Source organism: Hipposideros armiger, unplaced genomic scaffold, assembly GCF_001890085.2.
Source record: "Hipposideros armiger isolate ML-2016 unplaced genomic scaffold, ASM189008v1 scaffold_37, whole genome shotgun sequence".
NCBI classification, from domain to species: domain Eukaryota; kingdom Metazoa; phylum Chordata; class Mammalia; order Chiroptera; family Hipposideridae; genus Hipposideros; species Hipposideros armiger.
Genome location: NW_017731387.1, coordinates 3,664,505 through 3,681,066, shown reverse-complemented (window position 1 = coordinate 3,681,066; position 16,562 = coordinate 3,664,505). Strand labels below are relative to the sequence as shown.

General features: G+C 52.3%; 1 protein-coding gene across 2 annotated transcripts in view; it reads right to left on the bottom strand.

Annotated features, from left to right (window-relative positions):
* The window catches only part of NR5A2 (nuclear receptor subfamily 5 group A member 2), a 103,992-nt gene extending 93,950 nt beyond the window's left edge, over positions 1–10,042 (bottom strand). The window contains exons 1-2 of one of the 2 annotated variants that reach the window (XM_019638042.1): positions 9,712–10,042; positions 7,425–7,447 (exon numbers count right to left, since the gene is read on the bottom strand). In XM_019638042.1, the coding sequence (XP_019493587.1) occupies positions 7,425–7,447; positions 9,712–9,779 (91 nt within the window). In that variant the 5' untranslated portion in view covers positions 9,780–10,042. The remainder of the gene's footprint in view (positions 1–7,424; positions 7,448–9,711) is intronic. The other variant, XM_019638040.1, reaches the window with a different exon arrangement.
* Between the last annotated feature and the right edge of the window lie 6,520 nt (positions 10,043–16,562).

Sequence of the window (16,562 nt, the reverse complement as noted above, 5' to 3'; positions counted from 1 at the left end):
GCGGGCGGCGGGGGAGAGGTGCCGCCGCGGGGCCGCTGTCGCCGCTGCCGGACGGCCGGGCGACTCCCACCGCCCCGCCACCGCCCGCCCCCGGCCGGCAGGGTCTGCCTCCCCGCCCCCGCTCTCCGCCCCTTCCCGGTCCCCGCTCCCCGGCGCCCGCTATCTCCAGTGCGGACCGTGAAGTTCCAGCCTCCTCTCCCGCCTCCTCTCCGCCTCCGGCGCGTCCCGGAGCAGCCCCGCGGGTGACGGCGCTGGAAGGAAGGGGCCGAGGCGCAGAAGGGCGGTGAGTGAGGCCGGGCCGGGCCGGCTGGGATGAGGCGCGAGGACAGTGAGTGGGGACGCGGGCTCCGGACTCAGGTCGGACCCCAGCCGCCAGCCAATGAGGAGGCGGCGCACGCCCCGGTCCCGCGCCGGCCCCAGTCCCCTCGCGGCCCCAACCTCTTCACCCCGCCTAACCCCCTCCCACCGCGCCCCGGCCCGGGGCGGGGGCTGCGAACGCCGCCGGGTCTTACAGCGGGCGAGCGGCGACCTCTGCCTGAGCGCCGCGGCGGCGGATGAAAGGCTAGGGCGGCGATGCGCTGGAGCCGAGGGGGAGCGGGAGGAGGGGTGGGGTGTGGGCTGCACCCCCGCATCTGCATCGCGCAAGGGCCTGCGGGGGGGGGCGGACTTGAACACGGATTTCAACAACCTGCAGGGGAGGAGACGCTGAATTCAGCTGACCGCTCTTTTCAAAAGCGGAGCTGGCCGGCGCTCCCGGGTCTGCCCGCTGCGTCCCCGCCGCACTCGGTCCGCGGAGAGGCCCTGGCGCCCGGGAGTGGCCGAGCGTCTCTGCTCACCGAGGGGACAGCCACGTCGCCTAGAGTTCAGTCGCTCGCTTACCCCTGTTGGTCCACTCTGCCCAGTTCCTTCCCTCGCTTATAAACGCGCCCCCCCCCCATTATCTTGGCGACAGACTTCCTAAGTTCGAGTGAACTGGGCTTCCACGGGGAACGCAGCCATTCTGGGCTTTCCTTTTTCACGCTGGTGTTTGCTCGGTGAGCCGAGGCCCCAGGGGCCCAGCACTTTTAAAAAAAGTTTTAAAAAGCGTCTGTTAGGCGAGCTCTTGGGCCACCAACCCAGCCAATCTTACACGTTTTCAGATCTCATCCCAACGACATGAAAATGTTTTGTCCCAGCCTCCTGACTGCATGTGAAATGCCTCCTATTCAGTGTCTGCTCAGAGAGCCGGTAATTATCAGAGTCCACGCAAGAGGGGGTGAATTTCAACCTCAAAGGACCTGAGCTGGTTCTGTTTGAAGGGCATAGACACCACACATTCCAACTGCTGTCCAGCATTTGTTGAACTGAGAAGCACTGTAACCACTGTGCGTAAGCTGCACCTCCATATGAAATGGGGCGCTCACCACCCATCCAGCCCGCAACTCGGACAGTGCTGGCTCGCTACACTGACCCGTCCTGTTGCTCTTCAGTATATATTCAGAATCTTAGTTGTTTAAATTTCAGTATTCGCTTCATCTTCTGGTTTCATGGAAACGTTTAAACTTGGGGTGGAGGCTGTGTCCATTAGCTTGCAAGGGGGAGTGCCCCGAAGTTGCCAAAGTTAGTGACGCTTAAGATGCTCAGATTTTCCTGACCATATCAGGTAGCCCCGTCAGTCCAATTAAGAATATATGTGTACGCATTGCAGAAAGAGTTCATGTCAGTGCTCAGATCCGGGCGTTGCTGGTGGGTTCAGGGAAAGTTAGAAAGTCAGCTGAGTACAAAGCCTTTGCTTAAGAGCACCTCCTCCCACGGCAGCGCGGGGCGCCCCCAGCACCAGGCGGGCGGCGCGGGGCGACTCGACTCTGGGTCCTGGGAGGGAGCTTCCAGCCCTCAGGAGGGAGGGCCTTGCGGCGGGGGTAGCGCAGGAAGAGGCTAAGAGGGTTGACAGTAGAAAGAGGCCTGACAGGAGCGTGCCATTGCAATGTGACCTGGACTTGAGGCCGAACCTGACCTAGCCCAGGGGAACTTGGTGGTCCATCCAGAACCCAAAGAGTCTCTGAAGTCCAGACCAGTCGCTTTCCCGTCCTCCCCCCCCTTCCCCCCAAAGACCAGGAGTGATGGTGACAGAGGGCCAGCTGGCATTCATTTATCTCCTCGGGCTGGGGACAAGGCTTTAAAAGTTCGCCCTAAAAACAACGCACAGCCTACCATCCAGGAAAGCGCCAAAGCACTCCGCCTTGCTTTGAAGGACCAGTACAGGCTGACGCTCCGCTTGGGTAGCAGGGGACCCGAGGGGCACCAAAGGCGCGGGGGGTCTCAGGCGGAGAGAAACCCTCCTTCTCTGAGAGCCGCAGGCCTCCAGCTCCACGGAGAGACGCCTCCCCGGGGCCAGCGCCGTCCAGGTTCCCTCGGTGACCTCGAAACCCGGTCTGCGGTGAACCAGGCAGACGCGGCTCTTCCACTGGCGTTGGTTCTTGTCAGAGACCCCGGGGGTACACTTGACCTTCTCCTGGGTCGCTTCACAAGGGATTTAGGGGAGCAGCAGAGTGGCCAACCTGGGGCCGACGCACAGGGAGGGGCGGTCCCCGGTTTCCGACGCGGCGGCGCGCATCGCTGCGCTGCGGGCGCACCTGGCCCCGCCCTCTGAACTCCCCGTCCCGATCGCCCGCCGAGGTCCCCTGACCCTTTAGTTCTGCTCTGCAGCCCTCCGCCCATCCCCAGCGGGGACCCGCCGCCCTGTGACCTGGGATGGGCCGCAATGTCTCCCAGACACCGCCCCCCCCATCCCCAGTAGAGCTGGAGAGGAGGAGCCACCGTGGCGCCTCTGGTCGGTCACCTGGGGATGGAGCCAGGTGGCAGAGGCCGCAGTGTGAGCGGGAGGGGGCGCCGCTGCGATGGGAGGGGGACCGGGCCTGTGGCCTAGACGTGGAGGCCGCGGAGCTCTGGACTGACGGACAGAGACACCCACCCGCTTGGAATAAATGACGACACCCCCGCGGGCGGGCAGAGCCGCCGTCCTCTGCAGGGGACACGGCCTCCGCGTGGAGGCGCGCTCCGCAATCCACCGGCTGCGGGGGACGTGAGGCCGGAGCCGGGGACGCGGGGACACAGCCCGGCCTTAGCCGCTGTGGCGCCCTCAGTGTCCCTCCCTGCGCTCCTGCCAACTCCGGGCGAACGTCGCTCCCCTCTCCGCCGCGTCCCCCAGCTCCTCTCCGGCGAGGCGGGTCCCCTGGGCTCGTCCCGGCGGGTCCTGGCTGAGAGCGTTGATTGACGGCTGCAATGATAACAGCTGACGCCTCCGGGAGGCTCCCGCAGCCTTGATGCGCGTGGGAAGCCCGTCCTGGCGTGTTGGACGCGGGCTCAGCGTTGCGGGGCCGCGCCGGCTGCAGCCGGGGCCTCGCTCTGCGCTCCGCCAGGACCCGCTGCCAGGCTCCGCTCCCGCCGCCCCGCCCCTCGCTGCGGCCTCGGTTCAGAGCGCGGGGTGGGGGCTGCCCCTGACCTGACCAAGGGGTGCCTGTCGCCCCGCGTGTTGCGGGGTGCGGGCCGCAGAGGGACGCAAGGTCGAGATCCTCGCGGCCAGGCCGGGTTTCCTGGGCTTGGCCAGCACGGGTCCCCGCGAGGCCAGAGCGGAAGGCCCGCGTGTCCTGCGCGCCCCACCCAACCCCACACGACACTGGCACAGCTACACCCTTGGAAACGGTTTCCGACGCCTCCCCGGGCCTGCTTCTCGGGTGTTTCTAAGAGGCCAGCACGATGACTTCTCGCGCAGCACGTGTGTGCTGTTCAGCCCCGAAGTAACCTGGATTTTCTTTCTCTGAAAGTCTCTAGAAAACGTCCGGAAGAGGCCGCGAGGGCCTGCGGGAGCGGGAAGCCCGCGCTTCAGCCCACGGACGCGGCTCGCCTCACTGCCCCGCCACGCCCGCTCGGAAGCTGGGCGGAAAGCTCTTCTCTTTCCTCTGAAAGGAGCTGAGCGACACTCCGGAGCCCGCGTGGGAGCTCAGGGGGCGCGGCTGCCAGCCCCGCCTCGCGGCCCCGCGCCCCGCGGCCCCTGCACTGGGTTTTAAGAAAAGAAGGACTCGAGCTCAGTACAGACCGGCGCACACATCGCCGGGGAGCGTCGTAGGGACCCAGGCTTTGAAAAAAAATAAACCGGGATAGGTGCGCAGTCGTGCCTCGTTAAAAATACGAAATAAAACCCTTCCTGCGCCGGTGTCAACAGCTGCTGAAGACGTCATCACAGGCGCGGGGGGCCCCGCTGCGGGCGTGGGCCTCGGGGGCGGCCTCGCTCGCGACCCCTAGGGCCACACCCCGCATGTCCTGGGCGTCTTCACTGGGGAGGAGAGGCGCGGGACGCACTGACCTCGGGAAAGCGGGCTCCGCCACCCCTCCCCGCACCGCCTCCCCTCCTGGCCCCGAGGGAAAGGCGAGGTTGGGGGCGTTTGGCTCGGATCCTGCGCGTCTGCAGCTCTGTAGAAAGGCTTCGCTGCGGACTTCATTTTCTCTGGGGCGCGTTGTCCTCACCAGGGGTCCGGGCGCCTCAGGCCTTGGGATGGCGGCGCCCTTCGGGGGGCGTAATGCTGGGCAGGTGGTGTTCCTCTGATGTGGAAATGTGCGTCAGCTCCCGCTGCAAACTGGGGGACTCGTGACTGGCACCACCCCGTCCCTCTTGGGGACAAACCAGAGCAATGAATGGCGGCCGCTCGTCAGGCTGCTGCTGGGCCGTCGGGCCACCCGGCGCTGCGTGGAGCCGAGGGGGCACTAGCTCTGCAGCGCCCGGGGTCCCCGGCCCACTAGCGGTCGCCTGACCCGCCGCGCTGGCAGTTTCCTGAGGGAAGGTCCCCGAGTCCCGCGCTCTTGCAGCGCTGGATGGACTTTCGGGGCTTCTGCCTGGGAAACCCCCCGAGCTGGGGGTTTCCGATGCTCGAGATGAGAGTACCGCGCAGAGCTGGGGCGGCCGAGCAATTGGGGTCCCTCTTGGGCCGCAGAGAAAGGGGGGGTTTGGAGAAGCGTGACTTGCAGTGGCGCGGGAGTTGGGGGCGTGAGGGCTGCGCGGTTCAGAGGGTATTGGCGTTTCCCACCTCTAGAAAACTTCTGCGACACAGAGATGGTGGCCAGCGTGCGCCGAAGCTGGGGACAGGTTCTTTCGCTTCCTCCCTGGGTTTCTGGTGTGGAAACTGGGGGAAGTCGCTTTGGGGACCCGGCGGAGCGTTCAGACGGGTTTTCTGTCCAGTCCTGTGTAGCCCGCGGGGGGAGGTGGCGCCTGGTGGGGCCGAGGCGGGAGTCAGCACCCACCAGGATCAATGTGGGTCCCGGGCGTGGGACCAGACTCCCTGCTGCAGACGCGCCTGGGTTTGTCAGACCCGCTTAAAAGGGGCGGGGAGTGGCTCAGCGGTCTCCCCTCCCCCAGGAGACCCCTGATGTTTGTTTCTTAGGGAAAAAAGTCCTCTTCTCCGGAAACTGCACTCATTGTGAGTGGTTCTCCTGCCGTCCTCAGGCCCAATAGATGCTGTGACACCCGCTGTCAGTAGCCCTGGGAGTGACCGTCATACCCGCGAAGCCTCACCCAGACCCCAGGAGGCCCTTCCCCGCCGCCCTGCCCGCAGGGCTCCAGGCGTCTCCCTGCCCTGCGGCCCACCCCTCCCATCCCACCCTTCTGCCAGGATCTAAGTCCGATTTCCACTGTGCAATGAACAGGGAGGTAAAGAGCCATTTACAAACGTCTGTCTTTATCCCAAAATGCCTTTTGGAAGAAAGTCTGGGTCAACCAACCATGTTTTTAGTCATAATTCCTTTCCGTCAATAAGGGCGGTCGCCCCTTCCTTGAGGAAGAAGCCTGGATTTCAGAATGAAGTCCCTGGGTTCGGTTCACAGCTCCCTCTCCTGAGGAGCCGAGTGGTCCTGGATGAGGCACCTGACCTTTCTGACTCCATCCTTTCATCAGCACGGCCAAGCCCACTAGACTAGCTGCAGAGTCCGGGCCGCAAGTCTATGCTGTCGGGAAAGGCCGCCGTCCTGGGTGTTTGTCTCTTTACCCCTAACTTCACCCGGACTCATCCTCTCAGGAAGCTGACCAGAAGGAAACCCATGACCACCCCGAGGTTCCTGCCATGGTCCTCAGGGGCCAGTGACATCATCCCCAGATGCAACTGTTTACTGTCTTCTGTATTCAGATTATTTGGAGCTTAAAAGTTAAGCATGTCTTTTCTTGCTTATCAAACACACAAAAACACGCCTGAAACTTCCCAAAAGACCAAGAAAAAGCAACCCTCATTAACATGCCTGCTTCTTTCTGTCCGCATGTCCTCCTGGGCGTCCTCTCTTCAGGCTCACACTGGTCATATTTCAGCTCTTCCCCAGGCCCCCAGCACCCGCTGAGGCCACAATGTCCAGTCATCGCCCCCCCCCCCCCCACACACTCCTGAAATTCCTTGAAGCCAACCAGATTTCTCAGAGGAGTTTTTGTTCCAATAAGGAGCAGAGTGAGCAAGTTCAACCCAAAGAAGTAGCTTGATCCTGAGGTAGGTTCTGGACTTGGGGAGCAAGATGTCTGACTGGGAGGAGCTTCCTGGCAGTGGGGGTGGGGGGGGCCTCCAGGTGGGAACCTTCCCAGGGCCCTTCTCTAGCTCAGTCAAGTTCAAGGCTGAAGCCAAGACAACCCCAGGCATTGTGTCTGGGTGGAGGCGTCCAGTGAAAAACCCCTGCCAAGCCTGTTCCCCGCTCCATAAGGCAGTCGCTTGGTTTTGTAAGGGAGGCGCTGAAGATCCTTTCAGTTTGGTCAGGTCAGAGTGGTGGGTGGAGACACGGTTTGGGAGGTGGGCGGGGCAGCAGAGTTAGCTTCACAGCAGCCAGGTCCAAACCTGGGCTTGGGTAACTGGCATGCTAGGGACACTGCAAATTAAGCCGGCGAGAGGTTAGGGTGACACAATGGGCCATGTCACCTTCCACTTCAGGATATTTCCTCTCAGAGTTCCCTGTGGGCACAGAGCGTACTGCAGGGTATCACTGCAGAAAATCAGCCGCCAAAGGTGCTAAGGACCAGACAGCAACTTTATGTCCTGGCATCAACAGTGTCCAGTGTCTGCACTGGGCGTTACGGCCCCTCCCTTTGCTGACACGGCTCCCTGTGGATAATACGCAATGTCGTAGCTCATGTGTATAACATTTTCCACTAGAGCCTTTCATCTGCAGCATCACATGCACTGACTGCAAACCCAAGCATAGTGTGGGCCCGCAGCAGGAGCGCCCATGCTGCTCGCCGCGTGGCTTGGTTCCGACCACACATCTGGCTCTGGCTGACACAGACAAGCACTTCGTTCTCTCTCTCAGATCACTACGGCCTGTCACTCAGTAAACTCACCATGTGGAACACTTAAGGCAGAAACCAGGAGGCTGGACAGTGCACCCCAGAGAGTTACCTAAGGGAGCTGCGGCCTGGGTATGACCCAAGTGCTCTTCCGGGAACCCCCTCTGATGGGTTATCTCGCCACAGGCAGGAGGAAGGAACACTGTCTTAGTGCCACTTTTCTCTTAGTGCAGACAGACATCTGGACACATTTTTCATGGAACCACCAATGTGCATAGAAGAAAACTCGTGCCCAGCTGGGACCCACAGAAGCAGCTTTTTAAATAAACAGGCAGATTTGCTAGTAGGACACATCAGAATTAATGTGGAGTTGGAAATCCTGACTGACCCCCACATACTTGGGCTCAGTCTTGTGAACCATTCAGCACCCCTATCCCATCTCAAAGCTGCTGGGGTTGGGGGAGGGGGGGCGCAGACACTGTACAGCTGCCGCATGGGTTCTGCCCAGTGGGCCTGCCCTGGGCAGCCAGACCCCAGTCCAAGAGGCAACGGCCCTCAGCGCTGGGGTCCGCCCCTCCCACCCAGCAGTTGAGGTGGACGGCCTCACGCTGTCCTCTCTCTCTGTCAGTCATCCGGGGAGTCTGTTCAGCCGGGAGCCCTGGGGATGACCCTCGGAGCCTACCCCTTGAGCGGATGGGTTCTCAGTGCCAGCAGCCGCCTCTGGGTAACTGAGATGCTGAAAACAGGGCCGTCTCACGGCCACCTGCGGGGCTGCAGCACCGGGGGGGATGGGCGAGGAGGCTGCCTGGGCCGGCAAGGGGCGGGGGGCTGCAAACAAGATCCGGAAAGAGGCTGCTTTCACCGGAAAGTTGCCCAGAATTCTGTCACCCCGGGATCTGGCGCCCGGAAGTGCCTGGGCAGGTGTGGGGTGTTGGGGAGGCCGGCGGGGCGCCTGCTCGGTACTTTTCACGGAGGCCCGGCCTCTAGCTGTGGCTCTGGGGTGTGCGGACGCCCGGGGGGCTCCCTGCCCCCTGCAGCCAGCGGGTCACCCGACCCGCAGGGGTGCTTTCCGCTCGGGATGGACGCGCCTGTGCCGCCGCAGAGCCGGTGCGGTGGGGGACGTGCGGTTCCGCGGTGGCGCGAGGAAATGCGAGCGCGCCGCCTCCCACTCCGTGACCCGGTTTAGTCCACCCCGAGGTCTGAGCCACGCGGTGGGCGATCGGCGCGTGTGGTCCCGGGACCCCCTCCCCGCGCGGGCGCGCCCTCGCCGCGCGCGTTCCCGGCCCGAGCGCGCGGAGTGGCGCGCGCGGCCGCCGCCCGGAGGGAGTGGTGGTCAGCGAGAAGGTCCGAAATCGGTTCGCGTCCCTTTCAGCCCCTTATCTGCAGAGCAATCGAGTCCCGCCTGCCAGCCCGAGTGTTCCTTTTCGGAAGTACAGGACCTTTCTTGGTAACCATTTCCTCAACTGATATGCGTGAGGGTGTAGTGGGCCCATAAAAAAGCAATCACTGCACCCACTGGGGTCAGCTGGTTGTCAAGCCAGAAGCGGGAAGAGCCGAAGCCTCGGCTCCTGCAGAGACGGGGCGCAGAGCTCAGGATGGGCCCCGCGATTCGCAGGAAATCCCGGCCGACAGCCCAGGAAAGTGCTACGGGAAGGCCAGGCCTCCGAAGGCCTGGGGGAGAGGCGCAGGCCTCGCTAGGCCGGCGATGCCAGGCCGCTGGCCTCGCTGCCCCTCAGTCCTGCCCTGTTAGGATTAACTGAGTGCATTCTGGCTGTGACACGAGCAAGATGCTGTGACTCTCCCTTTTTTGTTCTTTTCTAAAAATGAAAATTAGTACTTTATGTACTTCTGTTTAGAAAAACAAGACATGGTCATTATTTTGAAAAACAAACAGTATCCCTTAACTTCTAATCCTTAGCTAATGATAGTGAGATTTTTTTTTTTTGCATGACTTTCATTTGCCTGAAAATCAAAAGATCTTCTGTAGTGTCTGCAATGACTGATACCGCACTGCTGTGTGCCTTGAAACTTCTCAAATATTTGAAAGCTATCCATGAAAGTTTGGTCAATGGTCTATCACTCCATATGGTTAACTTGTTTCAAACTGTTCAAATCTTAGCTTATTATTTCTGATTAAAAATTATCAGAAAATATTAGGGATGAAATTGATATATTTTCCTACCTGTTTTAGGCTAATAGACTGACATCCCAAAACAGTGGATCTCATGAATAATATTTGAAGTACCCATTTGCTTTTTTGAACTTCAAAAAAGATAAATGTGTAATATATACATGTGCTTGTGTGCTTTTCATAAGGACACTAGGAAACGCAGTGATTTATAATACGAAATGCATCAGTGAGATTAACTTACGTATATTAACCTGATAGCAAAATATAAAAAGATGATAAATAGAGCAGCTCCTACTTACCAACAGGTGTAAATCCATGCTTTAGAGTCTCTTGTAAATCCCCAGTATCCAAATTAGAAGACATTCTTAGTGAAATTGCAGGTGGTTCTTTGGCTTAAAGCAGAAATCATTGAGCATAAGAAAAAAAATGCAGCTTGTCAAATTTTGTGGCCTTAGGAGGACACATTACACTACAGTGACCCTTAGTGAAAGTTAGGAAAAAGCAAAAGCAAAAAAAAAAAATCCAAGAATTCAGAAAGCTGCAAGCAAGTCTTCCCCTGGACTCTGTACTTTTTCCAGCATTGCTGACCTGCTGTAAACCATGTATCCAGTTTCACGATGGTGTCTAATCTGAAGACTGGAAACTTTTGATAGGCTCGAAGTGATCACATGACACTACGCAGGTTGATAAGAGAACCCTGTTATAAAGTGACAGCAAAAGAGATAAGAACTCTTGGCAGATAGTGGCCAAGAAATGATTAACTCAGAAGTAGAGAGGAGCTATGCCGTACAGAGTGGAAGGCTGAGGGACGCAGGGGTCAGGGGACCAGACTTGCTGGATGGAACTCCAAACCAGCTTAAATCCACTAAGTCGCCTTAGGCTTGTGACATACCCCCTTGATGTCACCACCTCTTTGCATAGGAAAGTCAGACGTAGCTCTCCTGACCTCTGTAAATACTTTCTAGATGATAAGATTGGCAGATATTAATTCTTTAAGTGATGACCAGAGATATGATTGACACTTTGAAACATGGCAGGTAGCACTTCCAAGCGTGTGGTCATTTATTTATTCATGTTTTGTCAACCAGTGTTTTTATCATGCCTAGCAATTAGCCAAGTTGTGAATCTGAGCTTGTTTGTACATTGGCCCGTTGATTAAAAGGGTAGTCTATCTCTTTATCCCAATAAAATAAAACTTCTACTGTGAGGTTAATGCTGACAAAATGATGAATGTATAATACATTTTCCATAATTTTAAAGTTATTCTTTGCTTGAATCTACGGAAAAACCTGGATCACTCTTCACCATGAAAGAACTATTACTCAAATGCCCAACGGTAGTTTTAGGCTCTTGTTGCATATCCCAGTTGTTTTTCAAAATAATAAAATCTGGATTTTTAGAGCAACACATGTCTTTTCCCATATTGTTTTGATTTTGATTTTTGCTTGTTATTATTTGTTTTGATTTTGCTAATGGAACAAACTTTTTTTTTTTCTCCTGATATTCTATTTGGAAAACCCAAAATGTTTATATACAGCACTTTCCCCATCAGAATTGTATTTTGGGGGACAGTATATATATTATAGAGAAGCCAGACAACAGTTTAATAAGGTTTAAATAAGACTTTTGTTTCTCTCTTATAAGAGAAGTTGAGAGATGACAATCCAGGGATGGCACAATTGTCCCTATGAAGTTGTCCAGAACCTGGTTGCTTCTGTTTTATTATCTCCACTCTTGTCCTCATGCTCCAAAATCACTGCTAGAGAGCCAGCCATTGCTACCAGGATGCAGCATGGAGGAAGGGGAGAGAACTCACGCTCCTTTTTAAGGATACTTCCTGAAAGTACTGCATAGAGTACCTTTGCTGACATCTTATGAGCAGAAATTAGACACATACTCACATTTAGCTGCCAGGGAGGCTGGGAAGTAAAGTATTTTAGCGGGGCAAGTAAATATGTATTTTAAACTAAAAAGGATTGGGTGATTATGGTCATCCATGTCAGTTCTTTGCTGTTATTTCTTTCAGTAATCAAAAAATAACATGGCACAATCCTAGAAATATACCTGTGTGTATGTTAACAGGTGTAGCAACTGTTCTCCTAAAAATTATTAGGAACCTCCCCCCCAAATTTTTGCTTATGTGAATTATATCTGTTGTTATTAATTGTATTAGAAGTTAAAATTAGGAAAATAAAAAATAATTATTTGTAAATATAGTAATTTATTTACTGTTATTAAAATAATAACCCCACTACATATTAATTTAAATAACCCTTTTTACATTAAAAGGAACTATTTTCCGAAACAAAGTAATTCATAAACAGCAGCATTTTCACAAATCTTTTTAATGTCTAACTTAATAAAAGACCGCTGGATTTGCGTCTCTGTTTCTGCGCCCAGTCTGTGGTGATATATTGCTTTGGCTGAAGTATATGAGACCATATGATTTTCAATATATGGGGCTAGCAAAGGGGGGGGGAGTATTGTAATAGCTTTTTCAGATAATTCTAGATGTTATTCTGTGACACGGCCCCCAAACTCCGCAAGTGCCATTTCCTAAACATTATTAGCTCACACGTGAAGTCTGAAACCGCATTAGCTCATTTTGTGCTTCAAACGCATCTTCATATAAGCATGATTTTGTTACAGCTTAAACTGGTAGTTTGGGAAATATAGGTTCATCAAATGTGGCCAATTTCCAAATGTTGATGCATTTCATTATACAATATTGAAAATTGTACTCACTAATATTACCGCTCGTCCTGTCAGACACCTTTAAATACTGGGAAGCTGGGGCCGGCCGAGTGGCTCAGTTGGTTAAGAGCTCGCTCAAGAGTTTGAGCTCTGAGCAACAGCGGTTCGAGTCCAGCCCGAGCTGAGCAGCCACTGAGCTGCCAACAGGTAGCAGGATGGCTCAGCTTAAAAAAAAAAAAAATAAATAAATAAAATAAATAAATAAATACTGGGAAGCTGTCAAACACAAGTTCTAAAATCCATATTTCACTTTGAAAGCCTGAATTTTAAAGTTGGAAAAAATTACCATCAGTTTTTTTTTAAATCACCATAAATACCATCATTCTCTTTTTTAAAGTAACAGGTTCACTTCATTCCTATTTGCCTCCAAAACACCCACGTCTAAATAACCGTCGTTTGTCTGTCAGTCATCCTTAAAACATAAAAATGATTTTCCATAAACAGAGCAGCTGGTTCAGCCTTTCCTGGAGTCAGCGCCATCCTTCGGTTTAAGCCCTAATGTTGCTTGAAGACCTCTGATGGCTGTGCCGGTTAAGGGAGAATCTAATTCTGTGTCTGGGCTTGGCTAGCGGGGAGCACTGCGTGCGGCCGTAGCTGTGTCCTTACGAGCAGCTTGTCAGTCCATGCTTACAGCCCGCCTCATCTACTGAACACACCTGTTGATGCTCAGGGCCGAGAAGCCAGCTTTTGAAAGGTTTTTATAAAGCGAAATGGTCCGTTGATTTGGTCTGTTTCAAAAACACACTTTTGTATTTGTGTTTTCATGACATTGGGAGAATGGATGAAATACATTAAAATCGATTATACCTTCTTGTGTTAAATATTATGAGCCATTCCCCGCTGGGATGTTGAAAAGGAGGCATGTTGAGATTTCGTTTGTGAATAGAACATTTTCCGGGCCCCATGTCAGAACCAGGGGGCCCTGTTTCGAACGTGTCCTGAAGCGATTTGTGGAGCCTTGTGGGGTGGGGTGGGGGGGCTGGATACTTACCATAGGAGCCAGGATTTGGCTGCTCTCCTGGCTTTTCATCTTTTGAGACAAATGTCAAGATTATTTTAAAAAATGTACCTCCCTACACCTTGGGGATTCATGGTCAGTTGGTTAGGAGACTGATTTCGGGATAAGCCATGGAAGGTAGACAGTCTAAAACGGGCTGGCTCGCGCAGTGAGAGCTGGTAGACCCCGCTGGCAGTGCGGCCTGGTAAACACGCTGCCTTTCCTTTGAACTTGGAGTTCATGTGTACAGGTAACCAAGCCAGCCTATGTTGCATTAATACCACGTTAGGTATTATTTACTTCCATTAGTGTTTTCTTTGAAATACATAGTGGATTTCAAAATATGATTTTTATTGAAACCAGTGATTTCTTCTCTAATTTGCCATGGAAACTCAGGAGGGACGTATATTTCTGTGGCACATTTTACACCCGTCACTGCTTTGGAATCCATGGGTGTCCTCTTATTCACGCCCGAGTATCAGGCACCCGTTTGTCCGCACTGCCCAGTCCGTAAGGTAGCATCCTCCCTCAGATCCTCCGGACACTGCTGGAGGCCTGCGCATCCTCGCTGACGAGCACGCAGTTTGGTGGGTGAACCCAACCCGGCTTTTAGGGGAGAGACCCACCCTCCTGAAGGGAACTTTGGAAGACACACACATGTTTCCATTTCGTTTTTGACGCCAGTCCTGTCTTGGTCACAGATGCTGTTTGACACCCAATGGAGGATCTTACAGGATGCTGGTAATTTAAAGACTGATCTGCCGCAATTCTCTTCCTTGTGGGATATGGCTAGTAAAACACGTAATGACAAAAACAACTGAATTTCATGCTTTGTTATGTGCTTCTGATGAGACAGGATTATTTCATGAAATGTGCAAAACGTTGTTGAGGCTCGCTAGCATTACCAGATCCCTAATAAGTCCAACAGGAGGTTTTAAACATGTTCCTTGCTGTGTGTCCCTCCATTGCTTTCCCGTGGAGCGGCTGGCCGGCCGAGGAAACATTGCATTAATGAGTTACTTTGGTCTTTTGAAGCTTATCTGTCAGGCGAATTTAATAGAAATAGCTACTCGGTACTTGGTGAGAAATGAACACATTTTTGTGAAAGAGGGGCTGGAGTGAGGTTCACAGGTGACAGGAATACCAGGTGCTCAGAACTCAGCCCGAGCGGTGACAGCTAATGAGCAATTTATGTTCCCACCGTGCTGGGGAAAAACACTACATGAATCACAACCTCAGTTTTTATTAGTTATTTTTCCCAGTCAAGGCACAGTCGAACCATTTCTTTTTGGCAAGTGTGGGCTTTTTCCATCCCAGCGTTCTTTGTTAAGAACCATCACGCCCCCACGCAGCTCCCCAGATACCTCCACACAGCACTCTTACGATGACTCACATTACAGGGATACATGTGGATAGTGATAAAGCATTATTTGCTCACTGATTCCCAGAAAAGATTTGTAAATGATTGACAGATAACTAATGAGTGCAAAGCATCTTTGCCAAAATCCAAAAGGGCTTCCACAGTGTCACCGGAACCCATGTTGCACGGGGCTGGTGGCGCTGTTAATGACTTACCTTTCCTGTCAGCTTCCTGGGTCCACACTTCCAAGAGCTGAAGACATGTCAGCGAGGAGCTGGGTCCCGTAATGCTGGATTTCTGGTGGGCTCCGTGCGTGAGAATACACTAGAAGGACCCTTCCAGTCCACGTGTAACCTGGGCTTGCTAAGAACAAGCACCCTCAATTACTCACCACCCTGATGGCACCAGATATTGGGGAGTTTATAGAAGGCTGATAAATACTGAACCAGTAAGTTCCTGCCAAACCATTGCTTAACGTTGGCTGTCCCCTCAGTAACAAAGGTGTTAGTCACTGATTTCATTTTGGACCCGAGCTAATTGGCACTTTTTTTTTTTAATTAAATCGGCTTCCTTGACAACCCCCTAACCCCCAAAGTATGTAAGGTGGTGGGATGGCAGAATAGGAATGAGTGACTGACTAAAGATTTCTTCTCGTTCTTTGTAATAACTGTGAGAAATATGGCACCTGGCAGGAAAGATAAGTGACTTTTACACAGCACTATTATGGGCAGGTAAATATTACTCACTTTTTATAGTGCCAATAATTAAACAGAGCCTTAGGCAATCTTTCCGCAATCGCGTGTTCTAGACTTTCCTCTTCTTAGGCTAGTGTTGAGTTCCCCACGTTTATCACAATCTGAGATCTATGTCTGGCAACTTATGGCTCATATCTTTATTTAGAGTAAAGGAAATAAAGTTGGTTACCATTTTGTTTCCATTGAAGGCCTTTTAAAACATTTAGGCAATTAACTATTAGGCAAATCACATCCAATGTGATTTGCTGGGAATCACATAGTAATTAGTTTTAAAACTGCCGACCCACAAAACAGATGTCAGACAGTCTTAGTTCATGAAACGGAATGTTACATATTACCTAACCTCATCTGGTAGACCATATGAATAAAATAATCTTTTCAATTGTAAGTGTTTCTTTATTATGAAATATTTTCTATGGATAAAGCTTATATGGGGATATGTAACTCAGTCTTTCAGTTATTCCAATAGACATTGTTTTTGCCCTCTCAATCCTTTGTGAAAAATGAAAATGTTTACTCAAAAATGATAAATATTGTAGAATTTAGAAATATCTATCCCTTACACAGTTTCCCAACACACAGTAATCCGTGATTAGTCAAAACATCAATCTACTGATTGTAATAAAATAAGGGCATAATTGCATATATGTTATATTTTCCATTATATTTTGAGAAAGAAAAGATAAACCCCCAAAAAGAAAGGATTAATTGAAGGAAACCTGAAGCTACTTATAAGGGTCATCTTATACTATATGATTTAAAAAAAATGAGTTTCAAAGAGGCTGGCTTACCGTCTGTCTACCTGCCATTTTTATGTCCATGTTATACCCTCAAGCATATATTTTAGATTTTTTTCAAGTCCTTTAGCATTTCCCAGAAAGCCACAAATGATTCAATTTTTCGATTTTTAACTAATAACTAAGAGGAAAGAAAGTTGAGATTATGGATAAATAAAAAATTTGGAATTGTGGTCAGGGTTTCATTTATCCATTCTCTTTCTTCAATGTCCGTTACCACCCAAACTTAATTGTGCTTCAGTTTAGGGCCCTTTTGGCTTTATTGTGACCTTAATGCTTGATTTCAATCAATTATATTACTATTAGAATATATAGGAGATTTCGAACACTGGTTACTTGATAAATGATTTTTGACTAGTTAGTTCTGCAGCCTCTGTTACCTCTATACACTGTGTATCGTTTCTACACTTACTGAGAGCACATCTCATATGTCAGACACTCTGCTCAGAGCGTCACATGCACTCTACCATTTAATCTTCACGC